Raw genomic sequence first — 21,618 nt, 5'->3', positions numbered from 1 at the left:
TAGGGGACTTTGAAGCCTTTGGCATCTAGCAGCTGTTCAATATGTCAAACATCCTGTCAATTGTCTACAAGCAAGTGGTCTGCTCTAAGTATTTTTCAAACAGTTATATGTTCGTATTGTGTTAATATCATTTTTGTTACTACAAGGAATTCACTCCAATTTCGCAGCTTGAGATGAAGTCTATCTATATATCCATCCATCCATCCATCCATCCATCCATCCATCCATCCAGTATTGCTACACTGTCTACAAACTGGTTAATAGCCAAGGTCCCTGAGAACAGATAAGGGGTGTAATTCCAGTTTAGCTGTCCAGTTGAGCTCCTATTTGGACTGTTGCTTGTAGCATATTTGGCAGCCAACCTCAACATTTAACAAGGATCCATCATCACAACACTCTCTTACCAGCCACTGGATGATCAAACAATGTTATTAAGACTGAGACTCAGGAAGCAGCGTCCAGTCTTAAAGGCGGAGCCTAAAACAGAGCAAGGTGTAAATTGGATGCAAGAACAAAAATCACATCCATCTTCGGGATGTAACAATAATATGAGCCTAATTAATGCAACAATGAATAATTCCTCTTGGTTTAGATTTTCTACATACTGTTGTTTTCATTTTACCAGAGTACGACTCAAGCTTGTCTTTCAGCTCGTTGTTGACTTCCCACTAAAGTTCTAGAACACTACACACTCTGATATGCCCTCCTCTCTACATCCATTGCATTTCTTTTCTGTCTCTCCAGACTCTAACCCAATCCAAGGAATCAATGAGTCTGCATTGCATGCATTCTTTTTGCTTTGCTTATTCTCAAGGTAAACAGAAATAAGCCTCTAGGATAAAGGCTCATTCTAAAAGCCTTTTATTTGAAGGGGTTCTCATAGAGTTTAGGCTTTGACAAATTCATTAAACTATAGGAAACTTCAAAATAACTAATTTAAAGTTGGCATGGGAATTCTATTTCGTTTTTTTTCACCAGTTTTTTAAATATTGGGTTCTAATGAGTAGATATATTTTGTATTCAGTTTATTTCAGATTTTCACAAAACTTCATCATAGATCAAATTAGTGTGGAGTAAAAAATGTTGAGATATGTCTGTTCTTAGCCTCACAGGCTCCAAACGAAGGTCATGAGACATAAGAATGAATCACACAGCCTCCTTCATGGCATGAAGGGGATGACTGTTAAAAGATATATTAACCTAACAGGGAGTGGCCCTGATGAACTAAAGTTGTTTTGCTTCGCTCTTCAAGTGTATGGTTTTGTAAGGTATTAATGTATGTAGTGAAATGCCTCAGAGCTCTATCTCTCTGTCCGAGAACGTTAAATAAATCTGAACCTTACTTATTGCAAGAGATGTCTGTCTCAGCTTCCTAACTTCACATTAGTTAACCTTTAAATAAATATTTGAGACCCCCCTATTTTCTAGTTATTGCTGTTTCCAGATAATTAATTAATAGATTGAACACAGTGATAAAATCAGACCAGTAAGCTGCAGAGCATTGATGAGAATGTAGATGGATGTCCTCACAATGGACACTTCTCTGTCCACAGAGTCCCTTATGATGGACTTAAGTTAAAACTGGTGCAGGAACTTATGTTGACTAATGCAAGTTTTTCATTGTGTCTTTGTGACAAAAACCCTATAAGACCACGGTGGAAACTGTTGGTGAAAACTGTAACATGGTCTCGCTTCTCTGGTTTTACTCTGAAGGGCCTGACCGGAAGCTACATCGTTTATTTCCGTTGCATAGTGACAGCATCTGCTGCTTCCTGTGAGGCGAGGCTGTCAGCCAGACAGAGAGCGACTTCTGCTCGGTTTGAGGAAACCTAAACAAAGTTAAACATCATAGAAACCAGAGGAAACAAAGAGAGGAAACCCCGACAGAAGAAATAGGGTTTATTCTAAACTTCCGGTGAGAAAGTGAGCAGAAAAACAAAGCGGTGAGTTCAGCGGAGTACCGTTATTTTCGCTTTGTTTCGATTTCTACAGCAAATGTAGCTGAAATAATTTTGAAAAAACATATGAATTGGCACAAACCTTTAATCTACCAAAGACTCATGCTAATAACATTAATAGCCTATTTTATAGTATCCTATATATGTATTATATACGTGTGATTTATTTCATTCTAATTCAAGTAGAGCAAAATAACAAATAACAAGCTATGCAGATTTTATCAGGGAAAAAATGTCATGGCGTGGTTAAAAATAGCTTTTAACTGCAAGAAATAACACTGAGTTGGATATAATATGGATATGAAATGGATAAGGGGATGAAATAAACTGATGTCAGAACAGGGAGAGTCTAAACATCAAACATCAAAAAGCTGATTTAAAACCTGATTTTTTTATGCATTTATTGTGAAAGTTTGGAGCTGAGCCTTTAATTGGACTCTGGTTCTTATGGTTCGGGTGCTGGGAACTGGAATGGTTCTGTCCATCTCTAACGGTTCGGGTGGTAGGAGCTGGAATGGATTCGGTCAATTTCTGACTGTTCGGGTGGTGGGAACTTTTGAGCTGAGCCTTTAACTGGACTCTGGTTCTGATGGTTCGGGTGGTGGGAACTGGAATGGTTCGGTCTATCTCTAACGGTTCGGGTGGTCGGAACTGGAATGGTTCGGTCCATCTCTGTGTTTCCTGCTACGCGTTTTCCTCCAACATCAGCAGCTCCCTTAGACCGATGCTGCTGCAAGGCATGCTGGGAAACTACCGATGGGGTCAGTTCAGTGGTGGGTATTTGTGGGACGGGGCTGGCTCGGTTCTGTTTAGTTTTCATTTCCTATGAGATGATCCGTGTTTTTATCCCCTGAACTCCTCTAAAAAAAAACAGGAGGAAAAAGGAAATAAAGGTTTTATGTTGTTCTATATGGAGGACCAACTCTGCCGTATTTAAGAATAAATACTGAAATAAATAAATGCTCTATAAATGAATAAGCATTCAATTAATTGCCCCCCAAAACATTATAAACAAATAAATGTAGATAGAAATGAAATTATACAGTAAAACATAAATGTATATATCTCTTTTAATTAGCTCCTTTATTTAGACTTAGACAGATTTATTTGTTATTTAGTGTAAAACAAAAATTAATTTCGTTTGGAACAGCTCTCTGGACAATTTCATCTTTTTAAAAGTGCAGCCTTGAAAAATAGTAAAAGAAGAAATATATAAAAACAGTAATATAAACATATGACTGTAAATTTACAGTTCTAAATGTTTTATTTATGCGCCTTTATAATAATTACCCTATTTATTTATTGTCCGTTATCATCTTTATTTATTACTTTTTTATTTATGTTAATGTTATATTTTTCTCTGTTTTATTCTTCCTTTATTTTTTTTACCCAATTTATTTCTTCAACGCTATTTATTTCTGCCTGTTGTTTTTACATTTCTGTATGCATTTCTGCCTCATTATGTAAATGAGGAGGTGTGTGTGCTAGAGGGGACCAACAGTGCCGCTGTAGAAGTTGTCCTGTGAAACAAAATTTTTCTTAAAAAAGAAAGTCCTTTGATTTGATTAGGCAGGTAAGACTTGCAGATGGAATATTTACTTTTTTTTTACATAATAAAACAACTCTTATTATCTTATTTCAAGTATTTTATATCTAAATTTCTTATTTCAAATGTAAAAATATGCGTTCCATTGCTTGGTCATATTTTTTGATCTGTTCAAATAAAAGACTAGAACAACTATTTTAAGAATTTCCATTTTTAGATCAGACTTAACTGTGTAATACTAAATCAATTTCTTATGGACCAATTTGTTATTTTGCCTATACAATATGAAAATGATATAATGGGATTATAGTTTTCATCAGTTAGATCAGCAGGCTGTAACCTTGGCTTTGTGGCTCATCTAACATGCTAAACAATGCGCTCAATGTCTAGTTGTTCTTTTGCTCTGTGCCCCAAGAAAAAAGAAAGAGAGGCAAACAGCCACGCCTCCCTGGTAAAATTGGTCAACACTGCAAAAATTAAAATCTAAAGAAGTCATTTTTTTTTTTTCTTGAAATAAGTGAATTTTTTCTTGAATTGAGGAGGAAAGAGAGACACTTTGCCAATGGAACAAAGTAATTTACATTTAAAATAGGAAAAAAACAATTGCTTTGTCTTTTTTCAAGAGCATATTGTTTAATTATCTTATTTTAGGGTTAAAATACTCATTCCATTGCCAAACTATCTCATTTACCAACTCAAATTAAGCAGGATTTCTGTAAAATGTGAAAAAGTCTGGAGTTGGTTTCAGTGGATTTCCGGTTTTGAGAAAGTTTGTATTTCCAAACTTTATTTACATCTAGTTTTCTAATGGCTGAAGAAAACAAAGCTTTCTGAAAACATTCATTTTTCAGGCTCTCCTTAAAAAGATGAACATATATTTTCTCATGTTTGGAAGTAAAAGGATATGTTATTCTGTTTTTAAATTTCCTGAACGCAGTCTTTTTTTCCCTCCCTTGTTTTTGCTGTAGTCGCCATTGGCAGCCATGTTTGCCTGTTGTGAAATGTGTCACAAGGTTCTGTTCCAACAGCTTGCTTCATTAATTCTGCTTCCATGTTGTGACATTGTGGCGTTTTACGGACTTCCTTTCTATCTATCAGTGAGATCAGAAGTTTAAATGGATTCTGGAGGTTTCTGTGGTTCTGGTCCAAATTTTGCAGAACAGATTATAAGCAATGGAATTCCGTCCCAACTAAAACTTTAAGTTTAAATGGGACTATATATGATTATTAAAGTTTAGGTGGTGGCTGGGGTGAAATGGGGTCGCTGGACTGCTAATAGGATCCTATTTGGCCTCCATGTGTCTGATGCAGACAGAGACTGCTTCTAATTTGAGCCTCTTGTAATAGAAAATATTAATTTTGTTACAAAATGCTGGTAGGACATAGCACTGCTTTTAATTTGGTAAACTTGTCTAAATACTAGCTTCCATTCAGCTAAGTCCAGTGGAGATCACCCACAAGATTCTTTTCTTCTATTAAAGCAAAACCCATTTAAAGATTTGATTGTACAACAATTTACACATTCTTTGCTATTTTTTTTTTTTTAAACGTTATTGGTTTGCACTCTTAGCCCACTAATGAGCATGTAAAAGAACTTTACAGAATTTGTTTTTACACCCAGTTTGTAAAAAGGAGCGCTACCACAGGTAATTCATCCCTGCTGCCACCAGACTCTACAATGAGACAATACAACGGCAATAAGTTGAAAAACACCCTGTGCAATAACCCTGCATAATAATCCTGCTAAATAAGACACTTCACCAGTACATATATATATAAAAAAAAAAAAAGAGAGGTCATTGGGGGACTCCGGGCAATGCCCCCCAAACTTGAAGAGTGGTTACAGCAGATCCCTGGAAATACATCAGACATCTCGGTCCAAAAGAGTGCAGTTCTAGGAACAGCAAAGATACTGCGCAGAACCTTCAAGCTCCCAGGCCTCTGGTAGAGGACCCGAGCTTGGAGGAAAAAGGGGGGGAAGACCCCCCGCGATGGTTGAGGAGAAGTTTTTATATATATATATATGTATATATATATATATATGGACACATTGTACCTACCCCATGCACCTTTTTCTTCCTTTATCCTTTCTCTATTTGAGCTGATGTAATGAGTCAATTTCTCTACTGTTAGATCAATAAATTCAATCAATTTAAATTTATTAAGTTCTTCTTACTTTTAACTTGAGCTTTTTGGTCTGCATAAAAAAAAAGTTACAAACCCCTTTTTTAAAGATCATTTAAACAATTTCAGGTTAATCTATTATTCAGTTTTTTAAACATCAATCTGTTTTCCCCATGCATATAGAATGACTATTTGACCTGAGATTGTTTCCTGCTGGGCGGCTGCAGCCCCTCACAGACAGTCAGACCTAAACTGATATATTCTACTCAAATTCTGGATTTGTTTATTTCTCCTGAGCAGTATGCATAATTTTATTCTAAAATAAATGTCCTGAAAAGAAGATGAGATGCTGCATATAATACTGATGTCTGTTCTGAACTACTGGGCTGTGAGTGGTACTGGAGGAGGAGCTTGGTACCAGGAGAGTGGAACCAAACAGAAAGGTCAGAGATACTGGGAATGTTTGAGGAACGTTGGATCTTTGAATGCTGGCAACCCGGAGCCGGTTTGTTCTGTTATTTTCTTTTTATTGATGTAAATGAGTTAGTTTGATCATCTGGGGAAGTTAGGCTCTAAGCTTTTTAATAAATGCGCATTATTTGCTTTTATAAAGCAAACACATGAAATGAAATAAAAAAAGAAACTCAAATAAAGAAAAGATTTCAGCTTTTAGGAATCACAAACACTTTCCCAACATCAACGGTTCTGCTTCCAAATCGGATTAATTAATATGGATAAAAAAGTTAGAAGGTTGTTTGTGATTTCTGGATCTTTAGTCTTTCCATGAAAGGGTTAACAGCGACCACAGAATCCAGATCTGTTTGCGTCTTTCAAAATTCAGAAAAAGGCCAAGAGGTCATCTTCGATTCACTCCACCCACATATCCTCTGCAGGAGGGTTCTAGAGGTTCTGGTCGGTCACTGAGGATGTCAGAGTGAATACAAGTGGGTTTGATGGAAGCTTGAAGGGATCAGTCGGAAACGAGTTCCTCCTCCTCGGCTGATAAACAGTTAACAGGAAACATGAGCTCAGAGTCACGGCCTCCTTCTTGTTTTTCTCTTCAGGCTGCAGCTTCGCTCTGCAGGATGTGAGAGAACCGCAGCAGAACCGCTCTGAAGGTAAGAATAAAGCTTTATAAATATCCAGGCTTAAAAAGCTCCTGCAACGTGTTTGGATTAGATTTTGTTAATCCCCGCGGTTCTTGGACTGATCAGATTAACTAAACTCTAAGAGGGGGAGAGCAGAACTTAAAGGGTTTACTTCTGATGGTTCTGCTGCTTCATGCAGAACAACAGCTGACTGCTGAACAAAACTTTTTATTTTGACCGAAAGATTTAGCATTTCTGCACAAAAATCTGATTTAATCCCTGCTCTAAAAGTTGACTAAAGATCAGTTTCCTGTTTCCATGCAGAACCTAAACCTTTGAGGATTTAGTTCCAGCCGCCAAACTGTTGCATCTGTTGTTTGATTTGTTTCTGGTGTCTTTCACAGATCAACAGACGAGGCGCTGCAGACAAACATGTCTCTATTCTTCTCTGGAGCCGTAACAAGTATGTCTCCTTCCATCATAGCATATTCTTCCTCTGTAAAACAGGCCCACCTCATGATTGACAAACTTCACTTCAGTCAAACTATGGAAGGAAATAAAGCTGCTGTGTTCCCTGCAGCCCTTGCCGGCTCAAACTTTTATACGCTGCTCATCATCCTAAGTATGATGCTGCCACCTCCATGCCTTAAAGTCAGGATTTGAACTTAATCTTAAACTCTTTAGAGAACTGAATTTATTATTTAATATTTTCTAGAGCTAAAGCTCAAACTTAAACTTCCCAGCAAGAAAATGCTCTGCGGCCTGAAGGCAGAACAGGACGCATTAATTACGAGGCAACTTTATTAGCTGTGGTTATATTGATGACACTAATGTCTAAATTTTATCCCCTATAATTTTGGATATGAAATTTGAGCTGTTTCTGTATTTACTTTTTTTTCCTTTTCTAAAGAAGGTATTTTCTTCCCACTGTCACCAAGAGTCTTTATCAGAGGAGCTTGGTGGCTATTTGTTGAATTTAAAGATACGGCTTAAAGTTTGTTCTGTTAAAATGCTCATAGTTTACCTGCAGGTAGATCTAAACTCAAACGTCAGTCAGAATCTCAGAGATCGTCCTCACAGCTTCAGGACTTCATGGCGCTAAAAGATGTTTTCATAGGACAGAAATCTCCCCTGACTAAAATTCATTAAACCTGTTCAGCTTCTGCTAAATGTTACTGAAACCCTAAAGAGACGGTTCTGCTTGGCCTTTATCTCCAGCTCTGTTTGGCAGGAATGTTTAAAGCCCGTCTTTATTTAGAAACCTGTTTGGTTTCTGAGTCTCACTGAAGCTCTTCTGTTGTTCAGGTTCTCCTATAAAGCGAAGGCTTCGTGGGAATCACTCCTGTCAGAGGTAACAATCGTCTTCATTCTCAACCTGTCTAACATTAAACATGTTGGAGTCCAGAAGGAAATAAGATGCTTTCTGAGTCCCAAACATCTGCTTGTATATTTGATCACTCTTTGAAATTCTTTCTTTTCTGCATAATAAACCTTTAAGCTCCAGTTTATCAAAGTCCCATTAAAACACTGAAGATTAACAGTGGTATTTTGTTTATGTCACAGAAACGGGAATCAAAGAGTTTTCCTCTGATCAGTTTATTAGGCTCCCTCTCTGAGTTCAGGTCCTTCGTTGTGTTTTCTGAGTTGAAGCCGTCTCTCCTCTGCAGCCTGGATGCCTCCCTCCTCTCCCCCGACTCCTCCTACGTCTGTTACTCCTCCTCGGACGCCGGCGCCCCGTGCTGCTGCCGCCGCTCTCCGCGCCTCCTCACCAACGGCTACTACGACGTCACTGAGGACAGCTTCTGCTTGGACGAGGATGGCAACGTGTCACTGACAGGCTGCAGGACCAATGTGTCCTACAAGGAGAACCTGGTCAGGTGAGGCGGGACCTGGGGGCTGTGGTGGGTTGGGGTGAATCAGATCGCTGACCTCATCACGGGTCGACTGAATGTTCTGCTTGAATAAACATCTGCAGCTCTTTTCCACATGCCTGGTTAGAACGCTGAGCTCATCTCCTGCAGCCAATCAGAGCCTGGCTCTTGACATGTCAGGCAGGTTCCAGAGGCCAGTAAATTCCTCATCAGTGACTTCAGCTACCCAGGGGCCCTGCTGGGTTGTCATTGATGGCTGTTGCTAGGCGACGTTTTGTGTTATGGGATGTGGCTGAGAAACAAAGCTTTAAATCAGTTCAAAACACCTTCAGCTGTTTGATCGTTCCAGCTGCTTCTGCAGGAGCTAGAAGCCACAGCTGCAGGAAAACAGGACGTGTACAGGCGGTTGGTGCCCCCTTGTGGCTGATTTCTCACCTTCAGTTTGTGTCACATAGGGTGTATTTAATTTCAGAGCCTTCATCCTCCAAGGACCCGGTCTACCTGGACTGGGTCTTTCTAGGTTTGTGAAAATAAGGAGACCGGACGAGTTTAACTACGGATTCAAACAGGCCAAGCCTATCCCAGATTCCACCGTTCTGTTGCCTAGCAACTGTTACAATTGACACACAAAGCAGGTAAAGAATAAACTGAACTTCTCATTACTGTTCTGGATGCTAATAACATTTATTAAGGAGCTTCAGCAGCTGTACCATCGTCATGTTCATCATATTTATGGTCCCACACTGCAGATATTGGAATCTGGGATTAAATGTCAACCAAACCCGTTTGCACAGGGACAGATAAAACCAAACATTACCCGCCACATATCTGACTCAATAACCATTTAAGACAACTATTTTCACTCATTTCAGATGGAACTATTCGCATTCCCTTTATTATATTAAACTGCACTTACAATTTTCATGACTGTTTCCCATTTTCCTCTGAGCACGGAGCAGCTGGCTTGCTTGGACTCACAATAACCGACGGCATACCCAAGGCTATGGAGGATACACCAGACCTGTACTTCAAAACGGGCAAAAAGAAGGCTGCATTTTCATTCATCCGAACGGCCGCCACGCTGTGACGTAATCGGATGACGAATGTGGCCTTTGTAAGGGCAAAGCCCCTAAATTCAAACTCAGCATTAGACTTCTTGGTAGCATTGTCTTTCTCTACTAGATGAACCAATAAATCCACGTGGGCCTGACCTTACTAACCATGACAGCAATGGCAAGACACAGCCACATTAATCAGTTCATCCAGTTGAGAAAGATGGGAACCAAAGCAGCTGCCTTAAGTCCAGGAAGCTTTCCATAGAGCCTGTTGTTATGAGAGTAAAATCGAACGCCTCTGCAAATTGAAAACAGCATTTTGCTAAATTGCGATTATATTGAAAATGCAATTAATTGGCCCAGCATTATTTTTAATCATTATTGAGTTATTATGCATCATTTTCAAGGTTTTCCCCTCTTTGTTCCCTTACTACTCAGTGATTATTTTTTTATGTTTTTGTTATACTTTGGACATTTTCTGCACCTTGAGAATTATTAAGATGCTTTAAGGCACTCATTTCATTGGTTTATTTCCCTCTTAGTGTATTTTTCTGTCTTTTTTTCTCCTTTTAAAGTTACTTTTAAAATTAATTTATCACAAAATTATCTACCATGGGGTTATCGAGGTTACACCTGAACCTTCAAAAGCTCATGGACAGTCACAAAGTCAGCCTTCATCACCTAAAAAAAAATAGCACAGTGTAAACCCGGCTTTAAGCTGGGCTTACACTGCAATTTTTTGCCCTTTTCGGGCCGTCTTTCCAGTAGTGCAAGAATTTTCCGATCGGCCTGACTTGATCGTGCGTCGTGTAGTGTACAGGGGGTAAAGAGGGGCGATCAGGCTCTCACGACCACCTCCTGACCAGGAATCATAAAGTCGGGAGAAAATCAAACACGTTTGATTGATAAGAACATCTTCAGGTTTAAAGGACTAATGTTTCATCAGGACTTTGAAAAACTAATTCATGTTTTTTACTTTGGATGAATCAATAAAAGCAAAGTCTACCAGACAGCTCTAGCTGATCAGAATGCTGCAGCTTGCATCCTCAATAAACTAAGAAAGTGGAGCAGATCACCCCAATTCTAAAGTTATTGAACTGCCTCCCAACATCTCTGGAAATAGACTTGAAAAGCACCTATAAATCACTTAATAGACTTAGCTCCATAATATATTACAGACAATGTAATCTACCCTGCACACTCGGAGAAACAGCTTTTAGTTCTTATGATCCTTGAAAACTGTAAAAGTGCTGAGAGCCTCAGTTGCTTTAAATCGAGATTAAAAATTGTTGTTATTTAAAGGCCTTAACTAAGCTATCTAAATATTATTAGTCAATTTTCTAGTCTAAGCTTTATTCCATTTTTATATTTTATATAATGTAATGTAATATTTTATTCATGTAATCATCTTAGTTTATTTGCTAACTTTATTCACTAATTACTTTGTCTTGCTTTTATGCCACTACAGTGTATATTTTTCATCATCTACAGCACTTTGAATCATCTTGCCACTGAAAGTTGCTATTTTCTTCCATGTTCTGTCCTAATGTTTATTGTTTAAACAGCATAACTTTCAGATTTAACCATAATAATTTATTGCATAATCATCTTTTTTTTTGTTAAATAGATTGCCAGACCAACTGGGACAGTCTGTGTTTTTGTCTAATAGTTGTGTCTATTTGTTCTTCTGTCCTCCTCCCTGGGTTTTATACACCGTCCTTGCTTCAGCCAGACCTCAAAGGAGCTCAGTGCAGTTTCATGTTTCCAGACTTTTTAACTGTTGAACGTTGCTAAGCGACATGACCTCCTGAGAGCAGATCCAGATAAAGAACCAGAAGTGATGGCAGCCCCTCTTTGTGTCCTCAGAGTCTTTAGACGCAGGCGGAGACCCCGCAGGTCTCTGGTTTCTCTGCTGAGTGACGTCACAGAGAGCTGCCATTCATGGCTGGACCAGAAAGTCTTCAGAGGGATGTTGGGAACCGGACACAGACAGAACCTGGATCTGGATCAGGATTTGGACCCTGACTGGCCCCAGATCAGCCAGGAGGGGCAGTCTCCTCTGGACAAGTCTCTGTGGTCTGGACTGAACAGCACCGAGCTGGATGACAGCCGGAGTTTCACGTACGGTGAGTCGGCAGAAAGTTTCTGATCTGATGTTGTGATCCTAAACGTCTCCATATGCGTCACATGAGTGCTCCTCTTGGTCCAGATCCCACGGAAGCTCCACCTCCTCCGGACAAAGAAGCTCCTCGGAAGCTCCTAATCCAGGAGGAGATCTGCTCCGAGATCTGTCAGTCCAAGGAGCGCCTCACCCAATCACTGGGCAGCCTCTCTGAAGTCCCGCCCCCTCCTGCTATCTACAGCTGCTGCTGTCAGACGTCACCTGAGCCCACAGGTGAGCCGGGTCAACCTTTCACATCCTCACAAGGAATCTTGTGTTTGATCAGAACCAGCAGCTGTGGAACCAAAGGTTCTGGTTCCTCTTGCTGTGAAACTTAGGATGTTTGAAGCAGGACTTTAAACCTAAACCACTTCGACTTTATTTCTAAAAACTTTATGTATTCCAGGTCTAACGATGAAGGCTCTCCTCCTCATCATCTTCATCATCTTCATCCTCAGCGGCCTCTGCTCAGGGTGAGATTTTTTACTGGTTGGTTTCATGGTGACGCTTCGTGATGCATTTACTGACCCGAGAAAAAAACAGACAAAAGGATGCAGAGAGTAAAAACGTCTGCTTCCTGCAGGTGTTTCTGGTGGAGCGCAGCCGTGACGTCGGCCATGTTTGCTATGATGTCAGCAGTGATGTGTGAGTATGACATCTGATGATGACCTTACAGATAAACCTGGAAAGCAGTTTAACTTAAATAAGATTCAATAGTTAATGATTATAAAATATATTTATATAAAAATACACAGCAAGAAAAGAAAAACTAAACTGAGATATTATGTAAAAGATTTAACAAAAAACACTAAAACTTTTATTTAAAATGTGTGGGAAAAAAACTCTTAATAAAGTGAGCACAAATTAGATAAACATTTAAATAATAAACCTGACAGCAAAATATAAACATAATATAACAAATGAGGAAATTGAAATAAAATGAATTAATAAATAAATCTAATTATAAAGAATAATACATATATCTATTTAATAAAGATGAATATATAATGTGTGTGTGAGTTTAAATTATTAAATGTATTGATACCATTAATGCATTAGTATACATATATTAGTAAATGTTAGGTTTTTTTTCTCCTTTCAGTTGTGACAAAGTCTGGACCAATGGGTGAGTGGAGGAAAGCGAAGACGGAGGTGAGTCTCGTTTGATTGTTTTTAACCTCTGGAGATAAAATAACAAGCATGATTTAAAATATTGCTGCTTCTGTTCCAGGATATCACCTCCAGAAACGAGTGAGACAAAATCTCCATCACCTCCAGAAACGAGGACAAAAGAGAAAGCTGTCTGTTGGTGTGTCACTTAGAGTTTGTAGTCAGGTTGGACAATAAGGTCAACATGTTCTGAGCTCTGGAGGGATTTTAAAGCCAAACAAGGATTCATTTTATAAAAAAAAAATCTTAAATGGATGAATAAATGGTAAGAGATGGGGGACAGCAAAATGAAAAAGCCCTCAGACGTTCTCTAGAAAATCATGTTTGGATTTCTCCATTTTTGGTTTTAAATTTCTGAAGGAGCTCAAATGTTTTTAAACATTAGCTTAGCTTAGCAGCATATAAAGCTGGGAAAACTGAATCAGAAACTTAATCCTATCAGGACAAAGTGATAAACTTCCTTTTTAAAGTGAACAAACAGACTTATAATGTCCGGAAAACAGGTTAAGGTTTGAAGGACAAAAAAGTTGTGTTTCTTTTTTTTTTTTTGTATGTCTAAATGTACAAAAATCAGCTGGAATTCTGCAGGAGGTGTGATCATGATTTACTGCTGGTTTACTGAAGGTTTTAAAAGCTCCTCCAGTATCTTTCACAAAAACATCTTCAGATGGAGCATGAAACAAGGAATCCTTTGTGCCTTTGAATCAGCCAGCAGCAGCTAAAGGCTAATATTATGAATCTATTCAAATAAAAAGGATGCAAGGTGAAAGCAAAGCAATAAACCGACCAGCCTCAAATTTCAGGGCTGACATATAGTAAGAAATAAGGAATGTAGTCTGTTGACTACGTTTTATTCTGACCAGGTCGGATTTTTTTTTTTTTCAGCTTTGGGTTCCAAGTCCTTCACAAAGCTTCATTTGTGACAGTTGTTTCCCTTTACAGACCCTAAGAAATATTTAAAATGATCTAATCCTGTTTTTATAGCATGGAAACAGGGAGTCATATTACTAAATTGAAACGCAAAGCTTAAAGAAGTATTGCGTTTCAATTTAGTATAAACTGAAACACGGGGAGCTTTAAAAAGCTTAACTCCTCCAAAAATAATTGTAAAAATATTATGAAATAATATATTAAATCATTTCAAAAATAGATACTTAAAAAAAAAAAAAGATACTATTTAGAGGAATTTGTTCTCAAAGCTTTTATTTTGAAACCAATCCTCTTTCCTGCGTCTTTGTGGTAGAAAAAAACTAACCAGATTAAATAATAACACATTTTACCACTTAAAGGTCTTTAAGTGAGAACAATATGTTTTAAAAGTAAAATAATGACAAACAGGTTAGAAAGAGGAGTCAGATGTTAAAGCACAGAATGCTTTATAAATGTTAAACAGGTTGAACCCAATGATAGAGTATACACTGGCAAAAAAAAATTACATTTTGAGAAAATGTAGAAAGATTCTGTTTAATACTTTTGTTGTGAAATTCTCACTTGTAGACAAGCTTTTATTATGAAAATAATGTATTTCAGTATTAAACCCCAAAGGGTTTTTTTTTCTCCTGTACACACAGGTTCTTAGGATTATAAACTGAACATTATTAAAACATAAAGTGCAGGTGACAAAGCCTTCATGGCTGCAGAACTGTTAATAAAGCTACCTTTTACATTTCACTTTGAAAAAGGGAACAATTTCTTAAAATAAGGACAATTGTAAGGAAAAATATTGGATTCTGTGGTTGATTTTTTTCCTCATATGAAGCTTTTCACTTCACAGCATTTTATTTTGAGATGTCGCCATATGTAGCACTTTAGGTTTTAATTTATGCATTTAAAAATAGTCTCACCACCATGTGAATTTTTGTTTTTTATATAGTAGAAAAAACAAACTGGAGGTGTTTATAGCACTTGGGTAATAGTTGCCTTGAAATGTCGCACAAAACCCTGACCAAGTAATGTAAAAACAACTACATGTACTGTAGAACTTTATTAAACATGATTTAATCCAGTTTGAATTAGGAATCACGCTGAGAACTAAAATAACGCAGAGAAGAGCTGAGCCTCTGTTTCAGCAGCAGCTCAGGTCAGCCACAGCCTGCAGGGAGATCAAGGATTTGGGAAAATTCAGAACCAGGGATGAACTTTTTCTTAAAATCATTCCAGTTAATCCACAGCCTGAAGAGCTGACAGAAAAGATTTTTATTGAAGTGCCAAAAAGTTTTTATCCTTACATGTCTGAGGTTATCAGACATATTTTTGATACAGCGCTCTGCTTTACTTTGTTCTAAAAGCTGTGCTTCCTGACTGTTGTATATCACAGATCAAATGTTGGTGTAAAATGTTGAAAATGTTCTCGTTTGGGAGTTTGAACTTATCAAGATGATGCTCCGCTGTTTTTTAGGAAAAGGCCTGATGTTTAATAAACAGAGGGTTTAGTCTGCTGCCCCCTGGCGGTCAGAATCACTCAGTGCAGCCTCAGAAGGTACATTTAAAAAAAATGGATTTTTGAAAATCAAATTTAAGAAGAGTTTCTTAAAGTTTTTATTTTAGATCTGTAAAGCACTTAGCCTTAAATTCTTCATGTTCTGTTTTATTTCTTATTGAATGCATTTGGAAATGTGATGCTCTGCTTGTGATAACAGTTTCAAATGTTTTGATTTTTGATAACCGAAGAGGACGAATTAAATCTTTAACCAAAGGCTACACTAAAGGAAACCTAAAATTTAAATGACCAAAGTAATTTAAACAAATGGTAACTGGCCATCAAAATGACTTGGCAGTCCCCACACTTATGTCAAAAGTGTTTTTGGATTTCGATTTCTGATCCCTTGGTGGCGCTTTGGTTTAATATTTCAATTCGTGTCAAATGCCTGTTATCAGTGTTTTAATTAAAGTGTTTATTCTTAAGCTATTAAACTACAGTAAAGACAGTCTGTGGATTTCTTTTTCTCATGAACACCAAAAGAAAGAGTCCAAGTTTAGCATTCAACACCCTTTGAGCTCCACAACTCTTCATCTTTGTCTAAAGATGAGAAATGTATCAGAAAGCCCAGGTTTGGACCTTGCGGGCCTCTCTGCCTCCAGAAACTAATCTGAAATAAACCTGAAGTTCTACTCTGACAACCGTAGGTCCTTCTACCCTCATGGTCTGGACTGCAAACGAGTGGAAAATCCAAGTTAATCGACTTTATATGGAAAAAAACAAAACCGTAGAAACTAGACAACCACTCTGAGAGCGCAGACTTCCACCAAGCAGCACATTTTGTGACTTACACCTATAGTTTAACCTCACGTACCAAATGATAGCAAAGTGAATTGTTCCTTGGCATGATGTGCACCTTTATTAACAATTTCCATGAAACTTATGAAAATAAGTTTATAAATAAGTCCCAACATGACTTTGAAGCCTCTGGTGTCTGTTCTGCTCTCATCTTCTTCATTCACCCGTTCTTGTTTGATCAGGAGATTGATACTTTGTGCGAGGAATGGCTCACCTATTATGTGTTTTAGGCCGAATCCTAACCAGGCCCCTAAGCACTAGCCCTTTATTTGCCCAAAGGGTTCACCACATTTACCCCGTTTACACTACCCTTAAAAAACTGAGCCGAGACCGGTCCGAGCTCAGTAACTGAGATAACTTGTCGTGTGTGAACGGAAACAACCTGAACTGAACCGAGATAGACATAACCGGACCGCGCTAACTGCAGACCAGTTCCCGAGGTGGGTTCGGCTCGGTTTTTTCCTGGCTCGGTTCTCTGATAACAAGAGCGCATGAGCAGAACGCGTCATCGCCGACTGGCTGAACATGCCGATTCACACTCCATTCAAGTACATCCGCGCAAGGTTGCCGTCTTCGCCTGACCCACCGCAAACACGGAAGTACAGCAATAATAATCAAGCATAACTTTCTGAATGTGACGGGCGCCGCCATTTTGATTTGCTTGATTCCCTCCTCCTTCGTCTTCTTCTTCTTGGGTTTTACGGCGGTTGACAAACAGCGTTTGGTGCATTACCGCCACCAGCTGCTTGAGTCCCTCCTTCAATCCTAGCAGTAATACCGCACATCGTCACTAGGAGGCGAGGAGTCGAGATAACCGAGATAAGTGTGACGTGTGAACGGTCGTCAAAACTGAGCTTGGCCTGGTTACCGATCCAAGCTCGGACCGGTCTGGGCCTGGATCGGTTTTTCAAGGGTAGTGTAAATGGGGCTATTAAGGACCGTCCCAAACCCTGTAGTGGGTAGGGTGAGTGGACCATTCAGCCCTTAAATAGCCTATCTGCATCCCTGCAGGCTCACTGGATATTTGGAAGTGGTTGTAACTGCAATGTAATGGTGGAAGAAACGAGTGCATCCAAATGTAAGTTCCGCTGGTCTACTGCATCTTCGTTACACTGACAAAAAAATCACAAATCAGGTAAAACACGTCATTAATTTTTAACAGGGAGGTCATCTTGGAAATAGTTTTATTTGACTGTATACATTTGTATACATTTGTCAACCTGTGCCACAGCCATGCACATGGGGCATCCCAGGGTTGCCATAGCAATAACCTCTTTACTGAAGAGACCATCCCGTTCTGATTTATAACCCCCACCTTCAATCAAGGCTTCGAGTGTGACTTAATTGGGAGTGACACTTATGGGGTGGTTTGTCTTCAGTATATTACTTCTGCACTTCTTTGTGTGGTTGCTGAAGCTGTGAATAGTCTTTACTGCCTCCCTCTGGTTTAGCTGGGAAGTGCTTGTTCTGCCAAATAAGGTTAAAGAATCCTTCAAAAAATTCCTGCATACGAATAATGATTGAGTGAGGCGCATCTTTGGTAAAAAAAAAAAAAATTCACTAAAATCCATCCATAACTTTTCAAGTTAACCAGACACTAAGTCGAATAAAAACAAACCTCCTTGGCAGAGGTAACAGCTAACTAATTTTATTATGAAGTGAGATACAAACTTTAATTTTGACACAAATGAAAACAGAGTATTTGTTCTGTTTTATACCATTTCATCACAATAAAACCAAAACCTGTAGAGTAACTTCTGACAAACATGTCAGTGGCGACAGTGGCGTTGGATGTAGGAGTTTGCCCTGTAATCGGAGGGTTGACGGTTCAAGCCCCGACTCCAACTTTCATTGTTGTTGTGTCCTTGGGCAAGACACTTCACCTGCATTGTCTACTGATGGTGGTCAGAGGGCCCGGTGGCACCAGTGTACGGCAGCCTCGCTTCTGTCAGTGAGCCCCAGGGCAGCTGTGGCTACAATGTAGCTTGCCACCATCAGTGTGTGAGTGTGTGTGTGAATGGGTGAATGAATGTAGTGTAAAGCGCTTTGGTCAAGTCTCCTAACTTGAATAAAGGCGCTATATAAGTACATGCCATTTACCATTTAATTTTGACACAAATGAAAACAGAGTATTTGTTCTGTTTTATACCATTTCATCACAATAAAACCAAAACCTGTAGAGTAACTTCTGACAAACATGAAACATTAAACTGAGGATGTGGAGCACATAGAGACACTAAAACATCAGTTTTTTTTTTTTTTTGCATTTTCCTTCCAAGCTTTAGCTGCACCAGTCACTCAGTCTGACCTTTTTCCAGGGTTGAACAGGTTTGTGGTGAAAAGGGGCGGGGCTTTCTATGGTTACTGTGACAGGAAAAGAGTTCAGCAGTTTTCTGTAGATAAAATGAATCATATGTTCGGGTTCCTTCTTTGGTTTCATCAGCTTCAGGTCTTCTTTTAACCTGGAGATGAACTGAACCTGAAACGACCCTCTGATACATTTTCTGGATCTGATGAAGGTAAACTTCGCTATTTGTTGATTTGGGTTTCGGGTTCTAGAACCACAGAGATGATGGTCTGAAACATATGCAGCATCTAAACTGCAAACCCACTGAGCTCCTGTCTGCTGTCTAGGGGGCCTTTTGTAAAGGTTGTCACGGTAACGCAGCAGCCGGTCATGTCTCCCCAACATGGGTGGCGACATGTCTCCTCAGATGTCCTCCGGACGTAAACGTCTTCCCGCAGAAGGAGCACTTAAACTGCCGGCAGTCTGTGTGAACGCTCATGTGGACCTTCAGCGAGCCGGACTGAGCGAAGCGCTTCCCGCAGTGGACGCAGCCGTAGCGTTTCTCGCCGGTGTGAACGCTCTGGTGCCGCTTCAGGTTGCTGGAGTCTGAGAAGCGTTTCCCGCAGAGGGCGCAGACGTACGGCTTCTCGCCCGTGTGGACCCGCATGTGGGTCTTCAGGTTCTTCAGGCAGGCCAGCCCCTTCCCGCAAAAGTTACAGACGAACGTCCTCGCTCTGGAGTCGGCCCGGCTCTGTAGCCGCCACCTGAAGAAGGAGCCGTGTCCTCCTGCAGCCTGTCTCTGAGGAGCCCCTTGCTGCTCTGCTGTAGCCAGAGTTACCTTGCCGTGGGAGAAACCACCGCTGCTCGCTGAATCAGAAGAAACATTCCTGCTGGGAATAAACCCAGAGGAGCTGCCGGGTTCTGGCGCTGTAGGATCTTGGGAAGTGTGCGGCAGCATCAGGGAGTCAAAGCTGCTGGTTTCTGGCATCTGGTTGGAGTTCAGGACATGTTGGGTGGAGGTGGAGCTCACTTGCCCGCTCGTCCAGGAGACGCAGCCGCCGTCTCCTTTATCTGCTGCTTCCTGTTTGATCGGCGAGGGCGAAGCCTCCTTCTCAGATTCTTCCTCAGAAACTCCACAGAGACCATCTAGGGGCGCAAAGACTGTTAGGGTCAGAGGTCAGCATCACCCGGACAGACAAAGCAGTGAAAGGCTTACTGTGGGGGTCAGGCTGGGACCACGGCTCGTCTTCATCTTCATCTTCTAGCTTGATCACAGTCGACATCTCAGCTGCAGCAGGCTGAAAACACAACGCAGCGTCAAACCTGTAGAACCTGCAGCTGAAGCCTAGCAGGACCTGGACTCACCGTCTGCTCTGCAGCCTCCTGTACTGGTTCTGATGGTGGACAGGTGTCTCTGCTCAGAGATGTCTGCTCATTGGACGACAAGGACAGCTCTTCTCCAACTCCTGCAAAACCCCAGACTATTTGAAACAGATCTGTTGTTTCTCCACAGATCCCTCAATGGCTCAAAGCTCTGGACTTTGAGTAGGCCACTACAAAACCTTCAGAAACGCACTTATAGAGCGGCTGCTGCTCTCATGTTTGACTGTTTTGGTTCTCAGAGCTTGTGGAGGACTTCCTGTCTGCTCCGTAGCTGCTCTGTCATCAGTGGCGCCGTTTAAATGTTTGTTTAATCACTTTTTCATCTTGGTCTTTTTCATCTGATTAGTTACAACATGTTTACAGTTCAGCAACAATAAGAGTTTACAAATAATATTGGTGATGTTCTTCATTATCATCCTTTTATCATGCATTTTGCAATACACTGTAATTTCAAATTGAAATTTAAAGGTGTCTGAGAACCAACTAATGATTTCTCCTTTTAGTAAATTTAACATTATCCTTCTTTAAAACAGTTTTTCTGCTGACATTTCTGACTACCAACATCTATTCAGTTAGCTATAATGGTTCTATTTTCTGGCTCTCAGATTTTACAGTAAATAAAAAGAAGTTCTGACGGTTAGTAAAGTGAAGTGTTAGTACTTTTTTTCTGAACAATTTTAACAAAAATTTGAGATTCTGATTCATTTTGTTCACTAAGGTTTTCTGATCAGTTACCAAAGCATTTATTATTAACTTCTTCAAAAATGTCAAAATCTTCAAAGAAATTCTAATTTCCTTTATTTGATTTTGAAATATTTTTCTTTAACTTTGGCTTGAATACATAGTTTATAAATATATTACTATCTAAAAAGTTAGCTTTAATGTAATTAAAATGTTCTAATGTTTGCTAAATGTTATCTAAGGTCAGTCTCCTTTCATTACCAAATTAAAGGGATATTCCGCTCCATTTAATGGTTAAATCAGATGAAAATCTGAAATATTTATGATAATGAAAAAACACAAATATTATGTAAATGTAAATATAACGTTTAGCTACCTGTCGGTGGCGCGTGCCTCCTCTGCTCGTGGACGCGCTGGTTGACGCGCGTGCGGCCGCCGCTAGCATAAAACGGCGCGCTGCCGCTCGCGGCGGCTCGGAGTGCGGCAGATCGCGCCGCTCGGAGCTCCATGAGCCGCAGTTTCCTCCGCAGAACCTCGTTCTCCTTGCGGCTGCGGGAGATCTCGAGCTGCAGCACCGCGTAGCCGCTGTCTACCAGCTCACAGATCTCCGCCACCGCCGTGTTAGCCAGAACCTCCATGATGGAGGCGAGCTGAGAGTGAAACGAGGAAGCCGGAGACATTTTCCTGCTGATCCAGTAGAAGCAGGACGTCCAGAACCGCTGAAGGCCAGCTAGAATTAAAATAACTTCAGCAGAACCTGTTTATCCTGAGAGAGGCCTCCACATCAACCAGGAATTGATACAATACTTTGTGCGCATGCGTGAAGTCACACGTCATCAATGTAACACAGAATAATCTTTTAAAGAAATTAAAGTGATAAAGAATAAATTAAATGAGTTGATTTACTCTTTTCTAAAATCACTATACATTTTCTGTGGATTTGCAATAAACAGCAGAATTATTATTTTTTTTTTTTTACACAATAATAACCGTATTATTACAATTCAGCCCAGCAGA

General features: G+C 39.8%; 2 protein-coding genes across 2 annotated transcripts; one reads left to right on the top strand and one right to left on the bottom strand.

The window, feature by feature from the left end:
- The first annotated feature begins 1,762 nt into the window (after positions 1 to 1,762).
- tmem71 (transmembrane protein 71) lies at positions 1,763 to 13,484 on the top strand. The gene is made up of 11 exons (XM_038287657.1): positions 1,763 to 1,943; positions 6,693 to 6,746; positions 7,121 to 7,179; positions 8,022 to 8,067; positions 8,384 to 8,593; positions 11,509 to 11,768; positions 11,852 to 12,037; positions 12,210 to 12,276; positions 12,387 to 12,448; positions 12,906 to 12,955; positions 13,035 to 13,484. The coding sequence occupies exons 3-11, from the start codon at positions 7,149 to 7,151 to the stop codon at positions 13,056 to 13,058; spliced, it is 936 nt and encodes a 311-aa protein (XP_038143585.1). The 5' UTR covers positions 1,763 to 1,943; positions 6,693 to 6,746; positions 7,121 to 7,148; the 3' UTR covers positions 13,059 to 13,484.
- A 5,003-nt stretch (positions 13,485 to 18,487) lies between these two features.
- LOC119785191 (zinc finger protein 324A-like) lies at positions 18,488 to 21,416 on the bottom strand. The gene is made up of 4 exons (XM_038287660.1): positions 20,978 to 21,416; positions 19,903 to 20,003; positions 19,754 to 19,835; positions 18,488 to 19,683 (listed from the first exon to the last, which is right to left on the bottom strand). Exons 1-4 carry the CDS (start codon positions 21,279 to 21,281, stop codon positions 18,926 to 18,928), a joined length of 1,245 nt encoding a protein of 414 aa, XP_038143588.1. The 5' UTR covers positions 21,282 to 21,416; the 3' UTR covers positions 18,488 to 18,925.
- Between the last annotated feature and the right edge of the window lie 202 nt (positions 21,417 to 21,618).

Source organism: Cyprinodon tularosa, unplaced genomic scaffold (genome assembly GCF_016077235.1).
Source record: "Cyprinodon tularosa strain WSP-4 unplaced genomic scaffold, ASM1607723v1 ctg243, whole genome shotgun sequence".
In the NCBI taxonomy this organism is placed as follows: Eukaryota; Metazoa; Chordata; class Actinopteri; order Cyprinodontiformes; family Cyprinodontidae; genus Cyprinodon; species Cyprinodon tularosa.
The sequence above is the reverse complement of the archived record's forward strand: the minus strand, read 5'-3'. Positions and strand labels throughout refer to the sequence as shown.

Coding starts and splice junctions, on each gene's coding strand:
- LOC119785191 (XM_038287660.1), bottom strand. CDS start 21,281: ATGTCTCCGGCTTCCTCGTTTCACTCTCAGCTCGCCTCCATCATGGAG. Junction 20,004..20,977: donor GAGGCACGCGCCACCGACAG/GTAGCTAAACGT, acceptor GGGGTTTTGCAG/GAGTTGGAGAAGAGCTGTCC. Junction 19,684..19,753: donor GTCCCAGCCTGACCCCCACA/GTAAGCCTTTCA, acceptor TTGCGCCCCTAG/ATGGTCTCTGTGGAGTTTCT.
- tmem71 (XM_038287657.1), top strand. CDS start 7,149: ATGTCTCTATTCTTCTCTGGAGCCGTAACAA. Junction 8,594..11,508: donor TACAAGGAGAACCTGGTCAG/GTGAGGCGGGAC, acceptor TTGTGTCCTCAG/AGTCTTTAGACGCAGGCGGA. Junction 12,449..12,905: donor TATGATGTCAGCAGTGATGT/GTGAGTATGACA, acceptor TTCTCCTTTCAG/TTGTGACAAAGTCTGGACCA.